The sequence below is a fragment of the Thermobia domestica genome, chromosome 3 (assembly GCF_964235325.1).
Source record: "Thermobia domestica chromosome 3, izTheDome1.hap1.1, whole genome shotgun sequence".
In the NCBI taxonomy this organism is placed as follows: Eukaryota; Metazoa; Arthropoda; class Insecta; order Zygentoma; family Lepismatidae; genus Thermobia; species Thermobia domestica.
The window spans coordinates 222,182,214-222,207,705 of record NC_137456.1 but is presented as its reverse complement, the minus strand read 5'-3'; the positions used below and the strand labels follow the sequence as shown (position 1 = coordinate 222,207,705).

The window sequence follows — 25,492 nt, the reverse complement described above, 5'->3', positions numbered from 1 at the left end:
CCATTTTATTTGTTTTACATCTAGTACCAAGTAATCTAAGTTAAGAATACATTGTTTAATACGCAGGAGTGTCAATCGGCAACTTACGAGTGACCACTTTGAGTGGAAGGTCCTTCTTGTTGCGTCTTTGGCATATTGTTGTTTCCATTGCTTGCAGTAAGATTCTATCTTTTCGTAATCCACTATGATGAAACATTAGAATTTTATGTAGTTGTGCATTTGAATTGCATTCGGTTTAAAGTCATGGGCATATTCGATTTCTTGGTGAACACACAGTTTTATTAGATTCCGTAGATGTAAATATTTTCGTTTTGGATGCGGTGGAAGTTTAGTATGGAGTGGTAATGGCGTTGTGAGTAATTTTCTCCCTCTATTCTTGTGAATGGTCTGTAGGGTTGATCCATTGTGTATCGGAACCGTTTGCTTCTAGTTGATGTCTCAAAGCATTTTTAGAGCGTTCTTGTTGGAACCCTTCAGACGAACCATCTACACCCATCGTATTGGTGTCCATATCTGAATCTGAGGATTGTACAATGGTTTTGTTGGCACCAGTTATTTGTTCTTACTGTCCCTGATGATCTGTTTCATTACGTAGATCACCTGATGAAGTGAGTTGAATGTCGAAACGTCGTTGTTGGTTCGGTTTTCAGAAATTTTGCACCTTCTGAACTGATACTGAGAACTATCATAATGACGTGATGAAAGTGTGATCCTAACAGGGCCGTTAAGTCTTCTTGACATCATATCGTGGAGTTATTCGCTATAGATTGATTCAGAATATTGATTTTGAGAAGGTGCATAACGTGCTGTGCTGTTAGTGGTGTTTTTTGAGTCATGATGTGATGATGCTGTGACATAATATCGATTTTGTTATATATTCACTTATGTTCTCAACTTACTTGAAATCAACATAAAATGAGAAAAAGATTGTTTTAAGTTACTTAATTAACTTATGGTGTATTCAAAATAGTGATCGTAAAGCTTTTGAAGAGCGATTCGAGATAGAGCAAAACGAGACTGTTTTCTTCAAATCCTGCAATCAAAGTGTTAGGTAGTATTATTGTATGTAGTTTAATTATAAAAATAATATGTAAGGTGTTAGCGAATAAGTTTGTTGCAACACATGTGTTTGACGTATACCCCTTTGAAGAAGTAATCGTTAACTACCATATTTCACAAGCCAGACAGAAATAAATAAGGTACGTCACACATGATAACTTGGCCATGCTGTTTTTTCAGTATGGTATGAATGTGTTTATTTTTAACTTCTTTCTACACTTTGACTGTATAATTAAACGTGTTAATTAGGTTAGGTTAGATATAAAACGTGATCAGCCCACTTTATATTAGTATACTTCAATTGCTGGTATTTTACATTTTATGACGCATTATGTGTAATGATTTTCGTCGTGAGCTTGTAGCCTACCATTGGGCTTTAAACAAATATATTTACTAAATCATGAAAATTATCTAAAAATAATAGTAATTGAGTTTCACAGACAACAAACAGAAATCAAATGGACATTACTACGTATCCAGAGGTTTTGTAACTTCTAATTTACATGTAAAACTAATAATATTAGGCTGAATTTATACTGTTCATTTATCTATATATGTAGTATGTCTATCATAGATTGAAGCAATTACTGATAGATCGACTAGGGGTACTTTTTCGAGAATGTTTTGTCTGACATGTGTTTCAAATGATAGCTGAAAACAGCGAGGTTCAAACATTTTCAAGAGGGTGCTGAAGGAAGAAAGAAAAAAAAACAACAAATATGATTAATCGAAAACAAAACAATGGCTCACTCTTAAATATTAACATAACGTTCCAATATCATAGATAAGTAAATAAATGAATTTGGGGCCACTAAGCGAAACATAAAAGGAGGAAAGAAGAAAAAGAAACTAATTCCGTATTATTTCTTTTACTTAATCCATCCTTTCATTCGTCAAAATAGAAATCATACCGCGAGCCACATGGTACCTTTCGTGGGTCCGTGTCTAGCCTGCAGGCCATAATTCTCCCATCATAGTTATAAATCACGACTTTAACAGAAGCAACTGAAGTGTATGATGAGTGTCGTATATATTACAGTGTATTTCCTAAACACTGGAGGAAAAGATGGTCTTTCACCTGTCACGTATATAGGAATACCATATTCTGCAATGCCAGAATGTGAACACATCTTCATAATGAAATATTTTATTTGGAATTTATTATGTACTTTAACACGCTGATATGCAGCAAACACATAATAAGGACAATAATATGAAAAAATCTCACGGTGTGGCTAGAATTAACCATTTAATTATATCGGGCGTTCTGAAAATGGTGCCCATAGACTACAGAGCACTATTCTACAGGTCAAAACAAAGCGAAAAATACTCGTAGGGGAGACCGGGGGATTCGCGAACTCCAGCTTCTCTATATACAAGCTTTGATTATAAATAACTCTTGTGCTTAGAGATAAAATCAAGATTTCTTGTATATAGAGAACTTGGAGACTTTCCTGTTTACTAAAGTGCAGAGGAGAGTCAAAGTAACATTTTTTTAACAAATCAGTGACATGTTTTAAAAATGTACCCATGTTCGGGATTGCCCCAGTCTTCGGGGTAATCCCGAACATACCAACTTTCCTTTATGAAAGAAGCGAAAGACATTAAAATATATTAAAAATATACCGTAATTTAGTATTTAAATCTTTAATAAGAATTATAATTACAAACATAACTAATAAATATAGCAGATAGTAAATATAGCAAATTATTCTAATTAATAAAGCTAATGATGCTTATTACCAAAACATGATCTATTTCCCAAATCAATTTCATTAACTTATTACTTACTTCTCAATTTTTAAAAAAAGTATTTAAATATTTTTGATAATTTATTTAACACCATAAGACAATCCCGAACACCCCGGGGTAATGGCAAACATTATGTCTGTTATTTCCCCAAGAGACGCCATTTTATTGTTATAGTTGAAACTAATTGTTGACTGCATACACGCTAGTAAGATTACAAAGAACTGATGCTTAAATGTACAAGAATATATAGCCTTCTCTGTAACAGTATAGGTAAGATAAGAGCCAACTTATCTTGCCCAGATTGTTGAATCAACGTTATAAGTGAATCGACAAAAACAACAAAACGTCTTCTTCCAGGCAATCCACTTAACTGACTGTCATCAAATTTATCCTACACTTTTCCACGTCTCTCTGCTAGCGTGCAGCAAAATCGTTTGTTTTCTAACAAGCTTCCTTGGGCGTAAACTTAGGTGTTCGGCTTTACCTCAGTTTCGTGAATACTCCAGTTTCTCCTATATATATAATTGTCTACTTTTCAGGTACTCGTCTGAAGACGCGAATTGCACTATATGACAACGTCGCAGATAAAGAACCATTGAGTAGATCTATTAATCCATCAAACAGTTACATCGATTCTTGACAGATGACAGTTAGTCAATAGACATTAACACTAACACCATTTATTAGCATAACAATCAATCTATTTGCTGGATTTCCAGAGCAATGCTAATGATTCCAAGCATAGGCAGAGCTATGGGGGGCATAGGAGGGCATTGCGCCCCAACTTTTCGACAAAAAATAAAAATTTCACCTATAAGATGGCCACCCCATGGAATATTTCACAGGTCCGAGACCGATCAAAAGGTCTGGCCTCAGGAGGCAATTCCTAACTAGGCCCACGGTTCCAAGTTAATATGCGATGTTGTCACATGATAAAACTTTTGGTTCACTATAACGGCTGAAGGAGGCCTCGGAAGGTATACAATTATATAACATTTTCACTTTATTTTGACCTGAAGAATAGTGTTCTATTGTCCGTTGGCTCCATTTTTAGAACATCTGATATAAATATGACAATATTTTCAGAAAACACTGGCTCTAGCAAATCTCCACAGATAAAATCGGAAGAATACATAGGCTCCAAAAGAAATTAGAAAGATGAGACAGGGGTATACTCAGCAAGGTCTTCTTGGGGGGACCGGAGTTTCACATACTAAAAACGAGCAGAAAGCCCTGCTTCACAATGAAAAAGTATTAATAACTCACAATGCATAGACTATATTATTATTATTATTATTATTATTATTATTATTATTATTATTATTATTATTATTATTATTATTAGTTGCAGTTGAAATATGCTAATTATAATATTTATACGAAAAGGAAAAATATGTTAGGAAGCCCATTTGTTTGACTTTGCCTTTATGTTATAAGTAAAAAGTACGAACCACCGTACTAAACTTTTTTTTTAGTTAATTCTTAAACTAAATCATGTTATATTGCAGTTATTACTGAAATATTTATTTATGAAATAGGAACAAAATTATGTTATTGGAAAACTTTGTTTGAAGAAAATTCAGCCGCGAAAGTAAACTACTGTTTCTGGATATTTTTTTTTAAATAACAAACGACCATCATGTATTAGGGTTATTAATGAAACATTTATTTGAGAAATATCAATGAAATCGCTTAAGTTGTATATAATAAATATATAATATTAATTATAAAAAACTACCTTTGCAAACATTTTCGTACCAAATGTTTTGCGGAACACTGTAGAGTTATAAATGACACATGAACAAAATCATCTGAGTGTTTTCTCTTTTTTTCGGGAGGGGGACTCATCTTCAAGATTAAACTACCTCTTATGAATTGTTTCAAGGAAAATAAGTTATGCAATATTGTTAGGTTATTAAAACACACCTTTTAATGAAATTTGAACAAAATCGCCTGTTCTTTTTGAGAAAATAGTCCGCAAAACTCACCCCAAAAATACACTACCCTTTCTGGATATTTCCTAGAATAACGATTGGAACATTGGTTTATGAAATATGAAGGAAATCGGTAGAGCCATTTTTGGGAAAATCGTAAATTTTAATTTTCACCTTTGAGTAAGCTAACCTTAAGTTTTAGGGGTAGGAAGAAAATTAAATAGAAATATCCCTAGGGAATCGTATAAAAACATAAAGTTTTAAATTTGGTCTTGAGACGTTGAACGGTATGGCCTCTAGGTGACCGAACATCTTTACATCGGGACCAGGATTCATTTAAGTTAGAGAAGTGGATTTTCGATATTTAAACTCTTAATTAAAAATAAAATATGTTTCAATAATTCACCATCTAATGAGGAAAGAAAAGAATTTCTATAATATTCAAATTTCCGATTATTTACACAGAAAAACTTTATATCAGTATTCGTTTAAGTTCAATGTAAGAAATTTGGTATATAAACGTGTAATTCGAATTAATCTGAAACGTATTTCAACCTTTTCAAACTTCGACTTCTAAAGAGGAAAGTTTCCATTAAGTATTCAAATTTTCGATTCTTTATTTAAAAGATGCTTAATGTGAGTATTCTCTTAAGTTGGAGGCGTGAAATTCGATACGTAAACAAATAATGAAAAATGAGTAAACATGTGTGGCAATGTTTTGCACAATTCTGTTTTTAAAAGAGAAAAGAGGGACAAATAGAATACTACCATGTCTCTAGGCTTGGAGTCCGACAACGCATTAATGAGAGTGACCCTTAAAGGACATTCGTAGCATTCACAAATCATTCTTAGAATATGGTTGGCGTATCCATTGCCTTCTTCGCAGATGAGTCTGGTATATTCTTTTCAACATTGAAGGGTGCTTTGATTTCTTTTCTACTGGTCAACCCATAGATGGATCGCTCTTATTGCTGTTACAGGACAAACTTTGAAGGGTTTGATTGAAATTCGATGGAATGTACTATACAACCAACCTCACCCCACTTATCCCAAATCTTTGTTTAAGATATACAACAAGAATCTGATGCCTTATTGTTATTTGCAATGCAATCATTCACACTTTTGTGTTATCCCGGGCTCTGTAGTTGTGTGTTTGGGGAAAGTAATGACACATAGTTGTACTTGCAAACAAAAGGAATAAATAGTCATGATTGTGTGGCAAAATACTTTGCAGTAGAATCGTTCTTCCTGAATAACAAAGATAACCGTGTGGATGACGGATTCAATTTTGCCAAGGATGTTAGCAAGTAATTGGATATCTAGCTTACACAATGTTGAACATGAAAGAAGAAGCAAACTCACAGATATGGATATGTAGATGCTGAATTCAAATACGAAAACATATTTATGTAACTGGATACGATTACAGAAGAGATTTCTATAAAATTTCAGCAATTTCATGAAGTAGACAACCAATTTTTCTTCTTGGCACTATCAAAGCTTCAGGGGTTAGGAATACGAGTAGAAACGCGTAATGCCTGGTTACGTTAAGAAGGAAGAATTTCAAGCGAAGAGGAAACGTTTGCCAAAATTAGATGACAAATCAGAACAAGGAGATATGGATAATTGTCCCTTTGAACTACATTTTATCCAACAGTTTTACCTTGGTATTTCTGCCTCAAATATTGTCATATTGTAATGGACCTTTTTTGATGATTCGAATTATCGTTGCCAGATTTGAACAGCTTCTCTAAGTTAAAGCCAATTAAGATTTACTTAAGATCTTCTATGACGCAGGCGAGGCTGACTAACTTGGTAATTTTAATTACTCAAAGATACTTGACACATGGAATAGATTTTGATGATGTAGTTTCAGAGTTCGCTGCCCTGAAAACGTGTGAAATTCATTTGCAAGTGCTGTAAACTTGCGTACGTACAGTGCGTAAGTACAGTGTTCAGAAACATTGGTATACCAAAATGAAAATAAATGCTCCTAATTGGCTATGTACGCTAACTTTTGCCTTAATTGATAATTAACTTAGCACATAGCATTAAGGTTCACCACGAGAAGAGGGGTAACACATAACTTTTTAGGGGCGGTAGAATCGCAGCCCGCGCCGGGCGCTGATAAACAAAGTTACAATAATGAGCAGATTCTGAAGAAGTAGGATATGACCTATTTTGTTCGCTACGGTGTCAAGACTCGAAGAGTTAAAATATAAACCCAAATATATAGTTAAGAACAGAAACATCTAGTGATATCATTGAACATTACTTGCATAAAATTATAGAAATCCACAAGTCAATCACACAGTTAATACGTTGAACAAACGTAAAGGAATTTGGTATTATTTTATCACTAGTTTCTAATTCATCTTATAATCTGAATTTATCTCGTGACATCTTTATTACAAGACACTCAAGTTGAAAATCTCCCGTCTAGACTCTACAGTAAGATGCTAAAAAAATTTCTCACATACAATGTTGTTCGAAAATCCATCTCAGCCGGTAAATTTTCTCAATATCTTTTAAATTTATTGCTACGATTTGTATATATACTCATCCTTCGTTTTAACGAAGAAAAGGGGAACATGCGTCCGATGTCAACAATTGTGTGTTCCGACACTATGTCTATAGTGGTCAATGCAGACAATAACATCATGTTTGAAAGAGGAATAGTGCAATACTGTACTTTTAATCAAGAACGCTATCCAATCTAGCAATGTCTAATACACTGTAAATATACACTACGATGTCGTAAATTCATTGTTTTCAGTTTAAAATCAGAATTCACGGATGGTGAAGAAGTGTTCTTCGTTTGTCGAAATTTATTCTCAGTCATCGGAGGTTTCCAGCTGCTATGATATATTATCACTGAGCTGCAATGCATATAAAGAACAGTAGCTAGTGCCTAAGGTAAAGGCTGTTGGAACAGGACTTCCGAACGGAATCGGCTGCTCCACTTTTTGTCCGTTGCTTCCAATATTAGAGGGAGATCCATAAAATAGAGGGATAAGTGTAATATAACAATAATAATAGTAATAAAATAAGAACATGATCTAAGACTGACACAATTCACTACCATTATTAAATTTATTCAGAAATTTTGAATAGAAGAAACATTATGAGACAAATACAATTTCAAGCATTACTGTGCCACAAGTAGACAACCACTGTATTGTACAATTGACTCGAATCTTTGTTATTATATAACAAACTCACAGCGACCATTTTGAGCAAGTGAATATCCTGATGTACATGGCGATATAATATTATAGTATCACAGTTTATTATAATATGAAGTAAGTAAATACATTGTAACTTACGTTGTCTGATGAAATCCTCTCCATATTGGGTTATATATCTATCATCGTAAACTCTATTTACTGTTTCTTGTGTAGGTGGCACACCTCCAGCCTTAAGCAGGTAATTTTGCTTGAATTTGACCTAAAAGTCGATTTGAAGAAATAATTATGTTATGCTATTTTTGCTAATCTGGGACAGAATAAAAAATACATATAACTGAAATAGTACTAACAACATTTAATTTTTCGATTGGGCAAATAATTAGTTTTTCTTCTTTATTATATTGCGTGTATTAACCTCTCAAGTATGAAAGTTTTGGTGACAAGTTGCTCTTGAAAAGCATTCTTTTCCTCTTAAATTTGTTTGCAAATTTATTTTAAAATAAAAATTAAAATAGAAAAAATAGCATTCTTTTCATTATATCTATTGCAACAACACTACTACTAAATCTCGTAGCAAAATTGTGAATAAACAACTTCTGGCAGATCCAGTAGAACCTAATTCAAAGTATTTCCAAATAAATGTTAAAATCTGAAACCAGAGATTCCTCGTTCTAAACCGAAACAGAAGATGTTTATCTGACAAAAAGTCCCAAATTTTATCAGAGTGAAGCTAGGCACCTCCGAAAGTGATGGAAAAAGGGTCTTTACATCCGCGTACCACGATGATGATGGGAGCTAGGAAGGCGATACATGGATACAATCGTCATCCATGTCTATTTTCATCTTCACTGCTCCGCATTATTCTTCCTGCGGCCGTACATTCACCTGATGAATTCCCAGACAACGTATGGGAAAACCTTTGAGCAGTTATGTCACGGTTTTGAACATAACAATCAGGTAAAATAAATATAGTTTCTTTGTAAGTACCTACGTACTGACTTCCTCGTTCCTAACGTCAACACGGTGCGCAGGTATAAAATTAATTTTTCCACTACTTTCGGCGGTGTTTAGCACCGCCCTGTACATTTCAGGGCTGTTTTTCAGATAAACGTCCGTGTTGGTTTGCCGCGAGGAATCTCTGGTTTCAACTTTTACCACTTCTTTTGGGTCATCCTGTACGGGTCACCCGAAATACAACTCTATATTATGCATGACCTATATATACGCCATCCTCAGTTTAAAGGTTAAGGAACTACTACTGCTTCCTTAAATATAAAGTGTTTAAATAAGTAAATAAGTTTCAAATTTCTTCAATAAGTTGCTCAAACTACTAATAGAAGGGAAAAAGAATTCGAACTAACTGGAAATTCAAACCTTTCATATCAGTGGACATTTCGATGAGTTTTAGAAGGATAAATTAGAGGACAAAAACATGTGATCTACAGAACGTTATGTCCCTGTTCGTTTAGTCAACAGATAATAATAGTACAAGTGATTACCACTCGGTAACTAAAAGTAAAGATTCATTTATCGAACCTTGTGTGAACCTATTTCGTTTTCTATCGAACCTTGAGTTGAGCTTCCTCGTAGCTAAGCGGTTAACATACGCACCTTTGGCGTGGGAGACCTGGGTTCAATTCCCGGTGGGAGACCATGTGATTCGGATGAACGTTAAGCCGTGGGTCCACGTCTCACATAGCCTCGCTGTTGAAAGGAATGCTAAATTTAAGTCAAGTCATGTCAAACCTTGAGTTGTGAAAGCGAAGTGAGAAGGAATGCCAATTATTTGGCTAACACTTTAAGGACTGATGCCTCTATTTCGTTGATTTTAAAATGTCCTGTTTGGCCAAGGGTGTATCCAGAACATATCCATACTTCTAAGCCCACATCTTTCATTAAATATAAGATCACATTATAAACAATAAAAGTAAGGAGCAAATCCCCCTATCTTAACATTCCCCGATCGTGTAATGAGTGTTCTTCATTTTATACAATAATTTCCCCAGTTTTTTCAAGGTATAGGACTCTTCATTGTTCGCAATTTCTTCGCTACGAAGCTGCTTTAGATGAAAGAAGGGCATCCACACAGTTGTTAAAAATATTTCTGAAAGTGATTTGACTTACGAAGTACTCCATTTGGAAGAAAATTGATATTTTAAAGTTTTATTGCAAAATTCGGATAATTATCTACACAAATACTCCTGTGTTCGGGCCTTACTTACTTACTTTCTTTTCATCATTCATTAGATTTTTCCTTGAAAACTTAATCAGAAATTAATCATAAATTGGACTATATGTTCTATGAGTTCAACAAAACTCATCCAATTTGGATTAAACTTGGCATGGTAGTAGACTTTGAATTGCTATATAAGCTTGTGAAATATTTCGGTGTGCAGATTTTTTGTTCCTAAGTACAAATGAAACGTTTGTTCTACGACTGTTCGCAAGTTTCAACTACCAACAAATGGGTTAAAGTCGGACGATTGGAATTTAATTTGTTGTTTTTGTAGCTTCCTCTGCTGTTGTTAAAGCTAGACAGTCGCGGTTTCGGCTGGTGGTCAATTGGTGGTGCCTCACGCATTAGATGTAAATAGTAAAGCAGTAACGTAATTTACCACCCCTAAACACACGGGTGGAAATGCCATTGTGGAGAGAAAGAAAATGCGTATCCTGGGAAATAACGTGATTGAAGATCAAAGTAATAAACTACACATAACCTTTTGCGGAAACTATTAACCCTCAGTTACTGGCTATGAATATACGTTGGTTACATAAGTAATAACCTCTCGTTTTGCAACTTTGTGCATATTTGAAAATGGAGTAGAGTGATGTAGGGGTGATTTTGGACGGTGCCACATTATTATTTGGTGTGTAGCGAAAACGAAATTGCAATTCGGCGCGACTTGAAGCTAATATTCATGTTGTCCTTGTCGAGGAGGGAAGACTGTCCTATCGTAAAGCAGATATGCTTATCAGGTGCCGCGTTCGATAATAAAAAACAAACACACCAGAACTAGGAGAGGCCAAACTGTTCTAAGTGCAGAAGACGAAAACATGTTAGTGCATGGCATTCTTAGAGCTGAAAGTTGGGGTTTCCCTTTTACATCTGAAGATATAAGGTATCTTGTAAAGTGATATCTGGCAGAAAGGCTATCTGGATGATGAAGATAGGGTTGGCAAAGAACAGATTTTCCGAGTGTTAGCCAAGCCTCGTGAAGTAAGGGGTAAACTTCCACATAACTGCATATTAATGTGAAGCTCAAATGGACAAACGGAACATGACTGTGTGTACAAATCTTACTTCTTGTTCTCTATCGTCCTATTGGTTCAAACCAATATGTATTTTTCTTTTCCAAGTTTACAGGACATTGGTATGTCACTATATTAAATATAATTGTAAATGTATAATTGAAACTATAAAAGCATTCAAATAAATGTCCGACAACCTTCCTTTTTGCTTTCAAATATTGTTTACGGTCCGATTTCACACCATAGTGACACAGCTTCGCACTATTATGCTGAAGTACTATTGTGTCCGTAATCACTCGACCACATGGGGCGACATCGGACATATTTTAATGTTTTCTAACTATGTGAACAATTCGTCAAAAATTTGGTTGCAGGGAAGCAAACTGGACTCCACCTGATTTTTATATATTTTGTAAACTAGACTATGAGGAACGCGAATCTGAAGGAATTTTGACATTCCGACTTCCGGAATTCGAGACATTAAAGTTTAATATAGACCCTATGTATCTATACGAGAAAACACAATATTCTCTATATGAAACATATGTCCTGTGGGATGTATTTTAAGATAAAACGTAAGCACTCTTGGCCGGCGTGAGCAGTTTCCATTCGTCGGGACGAGAACCAGGTGCTTGTTGAAGAGCACACACACACACACACACACACACACACACACACACACACACATATATATATATATATATATATATATATATATATATATATATATATATAACTACATACCACATATTTATTTATTTATTAACTTCATAATGCAAACTGGCACTACATAGGTTTAATGCATAAGATTATAACAATGAATAGAATAGCCAAATTCATAACTTAAGAAAATGAAAGTTAATTTCTTTCTGGACATTGATAAGTGGCTCATAGTGAGCATCAAGAAGCAACATTCTTAAGGGATCATACTGTTGGTAAACATCAGGTGTATATTGATGGCAATTTCTCGAGAACTCTTCTACTTTGGAATGGTTTGATGGTTTTCAACCGCTGCTAATCCTGTTCGTTTGCTTAGGCTATAACAGTAAATTGTTCTACAAAATGCTCTTGCCAGGCTAATGACGCTCCCCATCCTTCCTCAGCTATTCCACCTTCACTTATGTTTTCTTCGAAGACGATCTCAGAGCTATGATCTTCGTGATTTAGGAGATAATTTTGGCTGTCGGTGAAGAGTTGGATACGCTGAGTTTCGTGTTGAGGATCTTCTTGAGGAGTGAGTATCCAGTCTCAAAACTTCCACATGTACTTGACAGTATAAATTCGTAAAAAAAGTAAGCGTACAATTCATGACCGAAGACAGTAGAGCTGATGGTTTTAAAACAAACAATTGCCAAGTCCATTTATCCGTGGAACTGTGAAATAAGTGAACTAGAAAGCCAATTGAGGGTGCCGATGCATATGATGTTCGTCTCTCGAGGGATGAACCTGTGGAATTTGCCAGAGATAGACTTGATCTTGATGCTGAATAGATTGGAAAACTTCATCAACCCAATTAAGAGTTGGAAGAAATGTATCAAGATCCTCAGGATGTGTGATGCAAACGCATCCACCTTAGTGCAACACGAGATCGTATGTTCAGTTCTACAAGAGATTGGTTTCGATGCTGAGTTGATGGATGCTAGTCTGGTTTTGTTGAAATTTTGGGAGGCGGATTCTTGGTTTCCTTGCTACTTTTTAGTAGCAAAATAGCTGATTCAAAGTGATTCGCAGAAACATCTTTTTTGAGTGGGGATATGTCATGTTAACGAGGCTCCTCAACAAAATAGACTTCAAGTTCTTCTTCTTCTTCGTTAGGATGTTCATATCACACGCCTCCAATGCCGGAATACACGTCTCGAATGGCGATGAACAATTGTTGGAACATTCGCCGCAAATGTCTCAAGATATAACCCGTATGATTGTATTTCAAAGGCCTGAGAATAGTCTGGAAGTAAACAAATTTATCGCAATAGATGGATGAGAATTCGATAAAATCTTCTTTATTTGATGTGTGGTCCCATTTTTCCCCACATATTTTCGCAATGATTTGTTTTCATTCTTACAAGCTCGAACTTATGTGAGTCCCTTTCGTTCGTGACCTTCACGTTCAGTTTTTTAAAGCACTGTGAATGATTGATTCGTTTGTGGTGAATTTTGCACTTTTCCACTATATGATTGTAGCCACTCCAATGATCAGTTGTCAGAGTCAAGTCTTCTTCAATGTTATCGCGGATTATCTGCTCCAGGATTTCTGCATTCCTTGTTTCTGTGATTTCAACAAAGCAGTATCCAGTGTCTTTTTCAGTAGCTCCAACACCCATAGAGAATCTCCTCTCAGTTTTGGACTTCGGTTGGTCTTGAGTGTGTAGAGATGACATTCGTTAATCTTGATGGCATCCCTCTGAACTTTGGTCGTTTACGGAGAGCAAAGTAACATATTTCACGAAACACTTTTGTCCAATCCGAAATTGTACTTTAGTTCTTTCAAAAGCATCGATTTGTCGGTAGTCTTCTCCTTGTAAGCCAAATGCAAATTAGATGAAAGACTAAATGAATGTCAAATGAGTGTTCTCGAAAATTGTGTTGTGGAACGATGAGAATCGCTGTGTGCACAGGGTGCTGCATTTTCCTTTGAGATGCTTGTACTTTGAACAATTTCGGAGTTTGCATCCTTTGTTCATACAACGAAAGCCCCAGCCCAATTTGGAATTTTTCTGACTAACAACCCTTAAGTTGTTCTGGCACAGATGGCAGACAACATCTTCTGTGTATTGATCTTCTGGTCTGTGAATCAGGCGATATTTATGTAAAAATTCAATAGTGAATTCTTCAGAATAAAATATTCGGAGAAAATTGTCCTTTGTCAAATCAACCAATTCAGGCCATATTCCGTTGTTAGTTTTCTCTGCTATGATCATTTGTTTACGTGACTGTTTCATCTGCTCCTTTTTATTTAACATTATTCGTATTATTAAAAAAACACAAATTACTACCACATAAACAGCGAGGAAAAGACACGATCCTTTGTCTCCATGAAATATAACTAAATCTCTTACAACGCCAAAAACACAGGAGAATACTTTATGACCGTCAAGTAGGCCATATAACTGACTTATTGGACAAACTGTATATTCGCCTATTTTAAATCAAAGTGCAGAATTAATATTTTACCTAGGTATTTAAGTGAAAAAATTATTTTCTTTCTTCATTCTGAATGCTATATAGCAGGTGAGAACTACTTTTCTTCTTTTGCATGCAAGTGTTTGTCAGTTAGGGTGCATCAAGAATAATATAAAAGAACAACTCTTTATTGAACTGAATGTTTATCTCATTACCAGAGTGCTTCAAAGCAACAAATTTTTTTCTTTTCTTGAGTGAAGTTACATACTCATGATTTTGGCTACTTAAATTATTTTGTGCATACTTTTGATACAAGTGATTATCAGCATTGAGAAACCTTTTTAAATACGACATTGTTACATTGGCAGACCAGGTGCAAAGTTAAACACACTGACGCTTTATTATCTCAACTATGGTGGGAACTGCGCTTGAAATGAAAATGAAATGAAATCTTAAATTTTTACGTTCCACGCTTATGCCGGTTAGACTAAAGGAGACGGTGATGATGAGAGATGAGTGAAATGGTGGAATGAAGAAAGTGTGAGGAAACGGAAGAACCCCGAGAAAACCCATGAGCACGGTGTTGTCCACCACAAAGTCCACACGGCGCAAGCTGGGATCGAACCAGAGACCCCCCAAACACTGGAGGTGAACGCTCTACCACTGAGCCACCGCGCCCCCAGGAACTGCGCTTGTAAACTGTGAATTGCAGTTCCAATCTGTATTCTTTTCTATTAAACTGTTTTACACTAGACTAACATGTGAGATATCCATTACTTATAGACTGAATTTCTAAAGTTGGTCTGCAACACTTACTTAATCTCAATAGCGAGTTTCAGTTTCTGACGGGGCTAAAAACGTGTTGCTAAAACTACTAAATATACCATAACTACATCCCACAGAACATATGTTTCAAATAGAGAATATTGTGCTTCGTGTAGATACACTGTAGTTAAAATTATAAGTTCTAATATCTCGAGTTCGGGAGGTCGGAGTATCAAAATTCCTTCAGATTGTTATTCCTCGTGATCTAGTTTGCAAAATACATGAAAATCAGGTGGTGTCCAGTTTGCTTCCCTGGTCACTTTATGTTAGGATATCTCGAGTTCCGAAATTTGAAATGTCAAAATTCCTTCAGATTTGTGTTCCTCGTTGTCTAGTTTACAAAATATATACCAATCAGATCGGGTCCAGTTTGCTTTCATCATCACTTTATGTTTGAATATCTCGAGTCCCGAAAGTCTGATTGTTAAAATTCCTTCAGATTTGTGTTTCTCGTGGTCTAGTTTACAAAATATATACAAATCAGGTGGGGTCCAGTTTGCTTCAGTGGTCACTTTATGTTGGGATATCTCGAGTCCCGAAATTCAGAATGCCAAAATTCCTTCAGATTCATGTTCCTCGTAATCTACTTCACAAGATATATAAGAATCAGATGGGGTCCTGTTTGCTTTCGTGGTCACTTTATGTTCGAATATCTCGAGTTCCGAAAGTCTGATTGTTAAAATTCCTTCAGATTTGTGTTCTTCGTGGTCTAGTTTACAAGCTATATCAAACTTAGGTGGCTCCAGTTTGCTTCCTTGGAGCCCAAAAATTCTTTTCTTGTGCTTATTGCATTTCTGAGACACATCCTCTACGATAAGTTTTTTATGTTAACAAAATAATGTAGTAAAGTTCCAACACAGTTGAAAATGTCCTAGATCCGTCGGATTTGATCCCATTTGATGGTTCAGGTAGTCATGACACTCGTTCGTCTTGTAACAAGAATAAGGCAAAAATCTAAGGAAACCTTGAAGAAAATGATGTGAATCAGGCACGTAGCCAAGCGAAGGGGTCCGGGGGATCCGGATCCCCCCTTCGAGACCAGAAATGAAAAAATTAAGGAATGAAGAAACAAAATGAAATGAGAAAAAGAAGGATCAGCGTTAAAAATAAAAAAAGTAAAAACTACAGGAAGCTTTTGGTTACTCTTTCTTATGAGGAGATTTGTATTACTTGCAATACATGGTGGCGAGGTGAACACGATATCCTGGAAGAATCAGAAAATTTGAAATTTCTAGAAAAGTTACAGAATTCTCAGAATTTCTGCTACTAGTCAGGGAGATTTCAAGCTTCCGAATGCATAGTGCCGTTGAGCAACAGCGTGGACATTTTTTTATCATAATTTATCGTCATCGCATCCTTGCAATATCAAACATATTATTCCAAAAACAATTTTCTACTGCTCCTTTAACCTGTCATTTCGAACCGACAGTAGTTGACGGAATAATAAAAACAAAAATTTATGTGCAAAGAAAGTTCTATTAGCATTTGATTCGACACAGAAAGGAACGCAGATATTGTAAAATATTTTACAAGACATTATTCAAATACTTTTTACATTATTGAAGTACTTTCTATAATAATGAATATGTCCTTTTTATAATAGTTGAGGTCATAATAAAAGGAAAATTGTTATATTTGAATACACGGAGGAAGGACGTAAATATTGTAAAATCTTTTTCAATGCGTTTTATTATTATTATTATTATTTTACTCGAGATTTCTTCATAGTTTGTTATTAAAATACTTACCAAGATATCCTAATTTTATTGTCCTAACAAACCAATATATGTTGATAGTAAAGTAGTTTAGATTGATTAAGCTCCTGGGCCTTCAGAATTTTATGTCACACTTCCCCCCTCCATTACGAAATCCTGGCTAAACGAACCAATATATGTTTCAGTAAAATAGTTTAGAGTGATCGAGCCCCTGGTATGATGACCACAGTATTTCATGTCACGCCCCCCTTTCACGAAATCCTGGCTACGTGCCAGTGTGAATTAAAATGAAACTGAACTGGAAAACATTAAAACTTGTCCATCTTCTAAGAGGAATGCAGGAAGCAAAACGTCATGTAAAATTATGAAACACTGCGCTTGTAAATATCCTTGAAAAGCATCCAAAATTGAAAAAGCGAGAAGTAAGCGACATGAAAGTATATAAAGAGGTGACATAATAGGAATGGAATAGGGGAGGAGAATAGACCTGATAGACAATTAATGGCCAAAGTAACAGTCAGGTCTAGATTTCTAGTGGTATGTAAGTTGGAAACGACTAACAAATGTTGGTTTCCATGAAACATACCTGAATTATATATTATATTTTGATCTAGTGAAAATGTGAGAAAGATGTAATATATATGTACAATGATTACACAACACTAAATTTCTGTGGCTGTTATGAAAATACCAATACAAAAATATTACTAGGGTCTATCCTAAAGGACATGTCCGGAACATTCTAGTAGAAAATACAACAACAACAAAAAAAAAAGATTTTTAACGAAAAATTAATCTCAAGAAAAACTTTAAATTGAAATGGAAAATTATAAAGAAAAAATGAAAATTTAATAGGTGAGTACGAAGACAATTAGAGGTAACCACACATTGCTGAAGATGATCCAAAAAGTCTTGAAGGTATACATTATGATTCTACAAGATGCCTTAACTTTAAAAAAAAATGCTGAAGTACTTTACGTCACTCATTGCATACAAATCTCTGCTTCTCATTTTTAACCAAAGAACTATATATCACACCATTAGCAATAAGCGTCCACACTTGGTTGAAGACACTAAATTCAGTATAACTATTTTTAAACATATTCGTCCATGGCATCACGTGAGAAATGACCTCAAAGTTTGGATCTTTGAAGTATTGCTTATGACAATGGTAAAAGTACCGACGCTGCAATACAGTTCTAACCGTGCTTTATATATTAATCAAGGGACGCTAAACCCAAGGAAACTACTTTTAAGCATACGCACCTATAGGGTTCCTAGAAACGTAATCTCAAGTTGAGATATAAACAAATATAAATGTTCTAACTCTGAGGCCATTTTTATCATGACGTCATGCATGAATATACAGGGTATTAATAAACTAGACCGACAAACTGAAACAGATGATTCCTCACATCAAAATAAGAAAAAAGTTCATATGGTCCCGGGGTAGAAAGTGCATAATTTCAGAGCTAGGACTTTCCGAAACCGTGGGAAAATGAACTTGGGGGGCGAATATCTCCAAAACTATTAGCTATTGAGCTCAGGCGGCATGTTATTTTCTGAGCCCTGTAATCTGCTCTATCCAAAAATGCATGATTCTGAATTGTTCAGTGGCGGCGCAAGGGAGTCCTCCACAAGAAGTGGGGTCCCGGATGTTCCGTTAGGACAGATGGGTCCGATTCTTGATAGATGGAACGATGTTTCAACAACTAAAAAAATGGCGTTGAGAGACCATAAATATTTTGAACAAAATCAAGGTGGCGAAGAATTTTTGATGTGTTGTGCGCGGTTGCATAACTATAACAGGAACTGAATGCAGTGGATAAAATGAAATTAAATAAAATCATTACATATGCAGGTTTATGACTTACAATGATAACTTGTGTGTTAAAGGAGACAGACTTTTATAATACGTAACGATTTTGGAAGAACTGGTGCAATGAGGATCTGCAAGAAGATGGCAGAATCCCTCGCAAAAAAAGAAAAAGGAAAGAAAACAATTGATACAGTGTTCATCCAAAGCACACTCGGCCGTGGATCTAAAGTGGACCCCTTGTCATATAGGTGCACACTACCAGGTACCCCCTTCCCACGTAGCGAACAATAGATTGTTGACAATGTATGGAGATGATGACTCATGAAAGCAACAATATTGGTTAAGAAATTCGTGTTAAGAAGATACTCGAGAAGAGTTGTTAACTTGTCCTCCCAGATTTGTTTTAAACAAATATATATTCCACAGTGTTGCCTCTTGGGCTATAGAAGGCTGATGATTAATGAAATATGAAAAGATTTGGGGGAATTATAATATGCTTGACAATGGGAGAAATCCGTGGAAACTCCTAAAAAGGCACCTGCGCATGTCGGTGACTGACACGGAAAGTACATGTGGGTTTTCTGGTAGGTAGTAATGGAAGAGAGAACATATGATATTTCCAGGCAGTAACAATGTGAGAGTGTCATTGAATGGATCAGAGACTATTGAAAGCAGCACTACACAGTGTCATGGAAGAAAACACAGACACTTCTGGGAATAACAGCAACCTATATTGAATGTAATCCTCCACCTCCCAAACCCCTCTCTGCTGTATGATCATATTAGATTATCATAGGGACAGCGAAAACAAATTGCTAGTAAATTAAAAAAAAACCGTTGTTTACGGGTGCGTTCACATTTGCCACAAGGGACGAATAATATCACGTACCATTTTGTAATCAAAGGATCCCGGGTGTGTTTCCTAGAGTTTACAAGGGTTGAAAGCCAAAGGTAAGTCAGTACTTTATTTGTAGTAGTATCGGTACCGAGAAAGGCCATAAGACTATAACATAATGAGTGCAGTAAGATACCTACCTGTACTTAGGACACGCCCTAAAAAGTTTGTAAAATAAAATATTTTGTATAAAAATTTTCTGTAAATTTTATTGATAATTGGCAACCCTGACATTTGTGTGAAAATTATCAAATTCTGTTAATTGGTTTAGAAATTAGCATTCTACTGTCAAAAAGACATGAAAAAAATTAAATTATGCTTAAATAATCCTGTAATTCAAGACATGGAAAGTAAGAGAAGACCACCCCCTCTTTAACCCGTTTGCGAAGTTTTCCCAAGGTTTACAGAGTGGCACTCATAGGATTCGAAATCAGCACCCCAAAATCATATAAGATCAGCTGAAAAACTTTATATATATATATATATATATATATATATATATATATATATATATATATATATATATATATATATATATATATGTGTGTGTGTGTGTGTGTGTATAATCATGGTGCGGCTAAAAATTGCGTCTTCTCCCACGGACTATTTTATTTAATTTCATTTTATCCACTACGTTCTGTCCCTGTTGTAGTTATGCAATCATGCACAACACATCAAAAATCCTTCGCCACCTTGATTTTGTTAAAAATATTTATGGTCTCTCAACGCCATTTTGTTACTTGTTGACACATCGCTCAATTTATCATGAATCGGACCCATCTGTCCTAAGGAAATATGCAAGACCCCAACTTCCTGTGGGGGACTCCCTTGCGCCTCCACTGAACAGTTCAGAATCATGCATTTTTGGGTAGAGCAGATTACAAGTCTCAGAAAACAACATGCCACCTGAGCTCAGTAGCTAATAGTTTTGAAGATATTCGCTTCCAAAGTCCATTTTCCCACGGTTTCGGAAAAGTCTCAGCTCTGAAACTATGCAGTTTTGACCACGGGTCCACATGAACTTTTCCCCTTATTTTGATGTGAGGAATCATCTGTTTCAGTTTGTCGGTCTAGTTCATTAACATCCTGTATTTAAAATAGCTTCATTGGTTTTCTCAAGTCAGTGTTAGAACAATTAGAAACGTATCCAAGTATAAGCACTTTTTACTAGAGGAACGATGTTAGTTCTTTCGCTTCTGTTGATACGAAAAATATAATTTTATTTTAATCATTTTTCTTCCAATTAATTTCTACAGCATTGAGAATATTTGTACAACTTTTCTAGTATGTTGTAACTACAGTCTATAATCATAAATTATAAACCAGTGATAAACGAATATCATTTCCAGAAAATATTGTGCACCAACGATGTTCTGTCGTATTTCTATGTGGTAACATTGCACGTGCTTCGTACACAATTTCATTTAGATGTGAAACTGAAGAAAGCGACGTAACATATCAGTGAATGTTCCTTTCATATTTCGTTGTTTATGGTCGCTACAGTTAGAAATGCTACTGACAACAGGTAAAACATGAGAACTCTCGAAAGTCTTACCTTGGTCTTGTATGTGTACCTGTTCAAACTTGGAACAAACACCAGTGAGATAAGAAGCAAAAACATGTCCGAATTTTCGTAGGGATGTGGCAAATAAATGGATTGTGCAACACTGGCTTAAAGAATTTAAGAATGGCTGCGGAACTTTATAAGACAAATCTTATAGAGGAAGTTCACAAGCAATGAACACGGGGTACTGGAGGCAGCTACTAAGGCTGATTACTGTGAAGTATGCCAAACATTCGGAGAAATATTAAATTAGACAGTATAAACTCTTCGTTAGCTCCTCAAAGGCTTGATAAATAGTATAAAGTGGGATGAGAATCCCATATGAGATGGTTTTAACTTTAAAAGTTAAACGAGGAAATTTCTCTTCTTCTGTGTTGTACTGTCAGGGCAAGCATTCGTTTCTGGAGAGCGTGCTGACAAGTGTTGTAAAGTGCATTTTTCTTTACAATACATCAAAGTGTCGTCATCAATGTTTTTCTCAACATGAAATTACTTCCAAACAACCATTACATTAACGGATTGTTTGTGTGAAATTTCTAGTGTATTATGCATTACAAACTGCTACCACCGGCTATACAATCAACTTAAATGTGTACTCTTAGCAATTGAAACGTATGCATCTTTTGCGGTGATCGAACTAACTCCAACAAATTGCAAATGTTTTAATTTTCGCCTCTTTATTGAACAAAGCAGGAAAGAAAGCCTGCTGCGCTCAATTTGACAGGTTTCGATTGATTTGTCACGTATTAGGCCCTTGCAGTGGTGACTAAAATAGAACATAAAAGTTTTTCTTCAGCGTTTACATTTTATCACCAACAGAAAATGCTTTGTTCTAAACACATTCAGTTGAAACTTCTTTCTTTCTTTAAGTTTGTGTTTATATAAAGAATGAATTTTAAACTGAAGACCAGTGCCTTTTACTCAAAGTAAACAATGATAAAGAAATCTTAGAGGGGGAGGAGAGAGAAGGAGAAAAGAAGCCATAACACATGTACTCTGTCTGATGGTTATGTCGACGACATATATGTGTATTGCTTGATTCTATAAAACATTTAGTGCGTCCAGTAAGAGAACGTCTCTGACAGCTCGCAGTGACATTGCCACTACTCGCGTGTCAAGGTTTCTTTCGGTGCAACTGTAGTGGCAATTTAATTAATGGTATAAGACAGAGTGATCGTGGTTGGTAACACTGGTATCAAAGTAGGGGCTGCAATGTCCCACCGCATGTGGTAAGAAACGTCAGAGACCATCTCTTGTTGGCCGTACTATAGATAGCATTTGCGAGAGAACAAAATAAACCTTTTGCGTTGTACTCTTGAAGGCCAAACAGATGACGTTATGACCCCCACCAACTTGACGAGCTCATTCTCAAAACACATGTGACCTGTTTCACAATGCATGTACGAGTGAACAAATAATCCTGCCGTAATAGATGTCAAATGAGCGTTTTGAAAGAATACACATGTATGTTATATATACAAATCCCGAAAAGGTTGACGTAGGCAGATTCCAGTGACTTAATACGATTGAAAAATTATTTCACAATAATAATATTGAAGTGAACTTACAATAGGAGGTAACTGTTTCAACGTATTGTACATCTTGTCATGTTTGCAAGGATCAATTTTCTTAATTTCTTCCAACCTCTTGCAGAATCCTGTATTTGGTTCATTGCATAATGGAAAATAGCTTTCTTGAGCAAGAGACGTAACTGTCTTTGGTATATAATTATCGTACCAGATAGTTGATACTGGTCTCGCTACTCTGAAAAGAGTAAAGTTAACGTTAATAATAACTAATATTAACAGCTTACCATAGAACGACTGTTTCATATAAGTATGCGCAAAGGTGATCAAAGCACAGACTTCCTATAGGTACAAACAATGGTAATTAAAGCAGAAAGATATAATTAAATGACAACTTTGCATATGGATATGCAAAAAATGTAATTAAAAATGGGACTTTTCATATGGGTGCACAGAGATAATGATAGCAGAACTTTTCGTATGAATTTTCATAAAGATAATTAAAATGGAAATATTTCATATGGTTGTGCACAAATATAATTAAAGCCTACCCATCCTCCTATTACGAGGGTCACTACGAAAGTTTTGAGATGTGAAATAACTTACATACTTAAAATCAATTTAACACTTACATTTTCTCAAATTATTCACCATTACACTGTACACACTTTTGCATTCTCGAAAACTACTTTTGGAAGTAGTGTTGCCAGTCTTTTTCTTCAAGTGTTGAAAGTTCATTCTCGTAAGTCACTACAGCTTCTTCAGGGCTGCAAAATCTCTTCCCACGCATGCGATCTTTGATCCTGGGGGACAGAAAAAAATCACACGGGGCCAGGTCAGGGCTATACGGCGGATGAGTAATAAGTATGACCTCCGTAGATTCTAAAAACTGAATTGTGTTGTTGGCCCTGTGTGCGGACCCATTGTCATGATGAAGCAGGATCCCATGCAATCCAGTTCTTTGACGCCGTTCCCGAAGCTCTGGAACACTTTTGTTAGGTGTACAACTAAGCAGTAACAGTTCTTTATTCTTCAAGTGGAACAGTTGCAACATGGCCAGATTTGGAGAAGAAAGTTGCGACCATCTTCTTCCCCACACTTCGCGGTCGCTTCACTTTCGTGGGTGGATTTTCGTCTGGAAAGATCCAAACTGCAGACTGGCGTTTATTTTCAGGGACAAATTGATAGATCCAAGTCTCATCACTAGTAAAAATGTCAGAGACGCGTCGAGAATTGCCTCCATCAAATCTTGCAAGCATTTCTTCACACCATTCCACACGCATGCGCTTCTGCTATTCAGTCAAAGCGTGTGGCACCCAACGAGATGAAACCTTCCTGAGCCGAAGATGATCATGAAGAATTTTTGTTACTGCTGGCGATCCAATGTTCACTGTAGATTCAATGTCCTTGAAAGTTGTTGGAGGATTTTCTCGAATCATTTGTTCCACAGCGTCAATGTTTTCATCTGACACAGCTGTTGCCGGACGTCCAGCTCTCTCTTCATCATTAAGCGATGTCCGGCCTCTTCTGAATTCACCAAACCACCGAAAAAATGTAGCACGGTAAGGAGGAAGGTCCCCAAATGCCCCCTGCAAACGGTCAAGGCTTTGTGTCTCGTTCAAACCACTTTTGAAGTCGTAAAGGATCATTGCCCGAAAATGTTCCCTTTCGAGCTCCATTCTAGACAGCCGAATATTGGTCACATCAACAAACAAGTGAAGGCTATACGGCCACGCCGATAAGCGAGGCGAGTTGAAACTTGCTTCGCTTCTTCGCTCTGGATACCACTACCGAACGCAATTGTTGGAATTCAAATACTGTGCCACAACAATGCGTATCTCAAAACTTTGGTAGTGACCCTCGTACATCATTCTCTCATGCTTACTTTATTTAGTAATGTTATTTTAATTATTTGAAGAATTACAATTGTTGGAAATTTTCTATTCATGAAGAGAACAAATTGACCACTCAAACTTACAGAGATACATATCCTGGACCTACATTATTATAACAATTTTTTAGATTTGTCAATTTTCTAAAATTTAAGGGTGTGGTTCTAGGTACCCCCAAAAATTTAAGGGGTGGCCCAAGACAGCCCTGGCATAATTTAGAGGGATGGTTTAATGCAGGCCTGGTCAGAACCCTGGACAAGGACCATGATCACAAACTCAGGGACCCAAGGGCACAAAAGTTAGATCAACTGGGGCTCTTACTACTGACCTGCATTAATTTTTAGGTTAGCTGAGAAATGTATAATGGATCATCCCCACCATCTACCACTGTACCAGCTATAACATCTACCAACTTTGGAAGCCGTTTCGGATTCTGATAACAATTCAACCATTGTTCTGATTGTTTACGATTTTCATATCAAATCTAGTTTCATCTGAAGCAACAATCCGATGCAGGAAACCTTCCTTACACTCAGCAAACTGCAAACTCTCAGAGGGCGATTCTTGTTGGTTGATGTCATGTGGCACCCATGAATCCATCTTTTGTAGTTTACTGATTGCAAGGAGCAGCCGTACTACAATGATATGATGTGCGTCTGTTCAGCTTGTCTCCAGCGACACCAAAACTCCTAAGGTTCCCTTCTGTGGCATTCCTGAGAAGCTCATCCAAACGTGATGTTGGTCGGGGTTACTTTTTGCAATGCTATGTCACCGGAATGAAATTTGAGAAACCAACAGTGAATGGTACACTTAATGACCATTCCTGGTCCACTGGTAATGTTTTTTTTTGGCTTGCTGTCATGTTCTATCTTGTCTTGCAACTGTTCCTTTTCCTTTCTTTCTTTCCTTTTACAGCCGAATATCCCAATTCGAATTCGAAAATAAAAATCACTC

The 25,492-nt window shown here is 36.1% G+C and overlaps 1 protein-coding gene across 1 annotated transcript in view; it reads right to left on the bottom strand.

The window, feature by feature from the left end:
• LOC145681586 (uncharacterized) overlaps positions 1–25,492 on the bottom strand; it is a 43,973-nt gene that overhangs the window by 11,540 nt on the left and 6,941 nt on the right. The window contains exons 2-3 of the mRNA XM_081753213.1: positions 22,689–22,884; positions 8,072–8,192 (exon numbers count right to left, since the gene is read on the bottom strand). Of these exons, the coding sequence (XP_081609339.1) occupies positions 8,072–8,192; positions 22,689–22,884 (317 nt within the window). The remainder of the gene's footprint in view (positions 1–8,071; positions 8,193–22,688; positions 22,885–25,492) is intronic.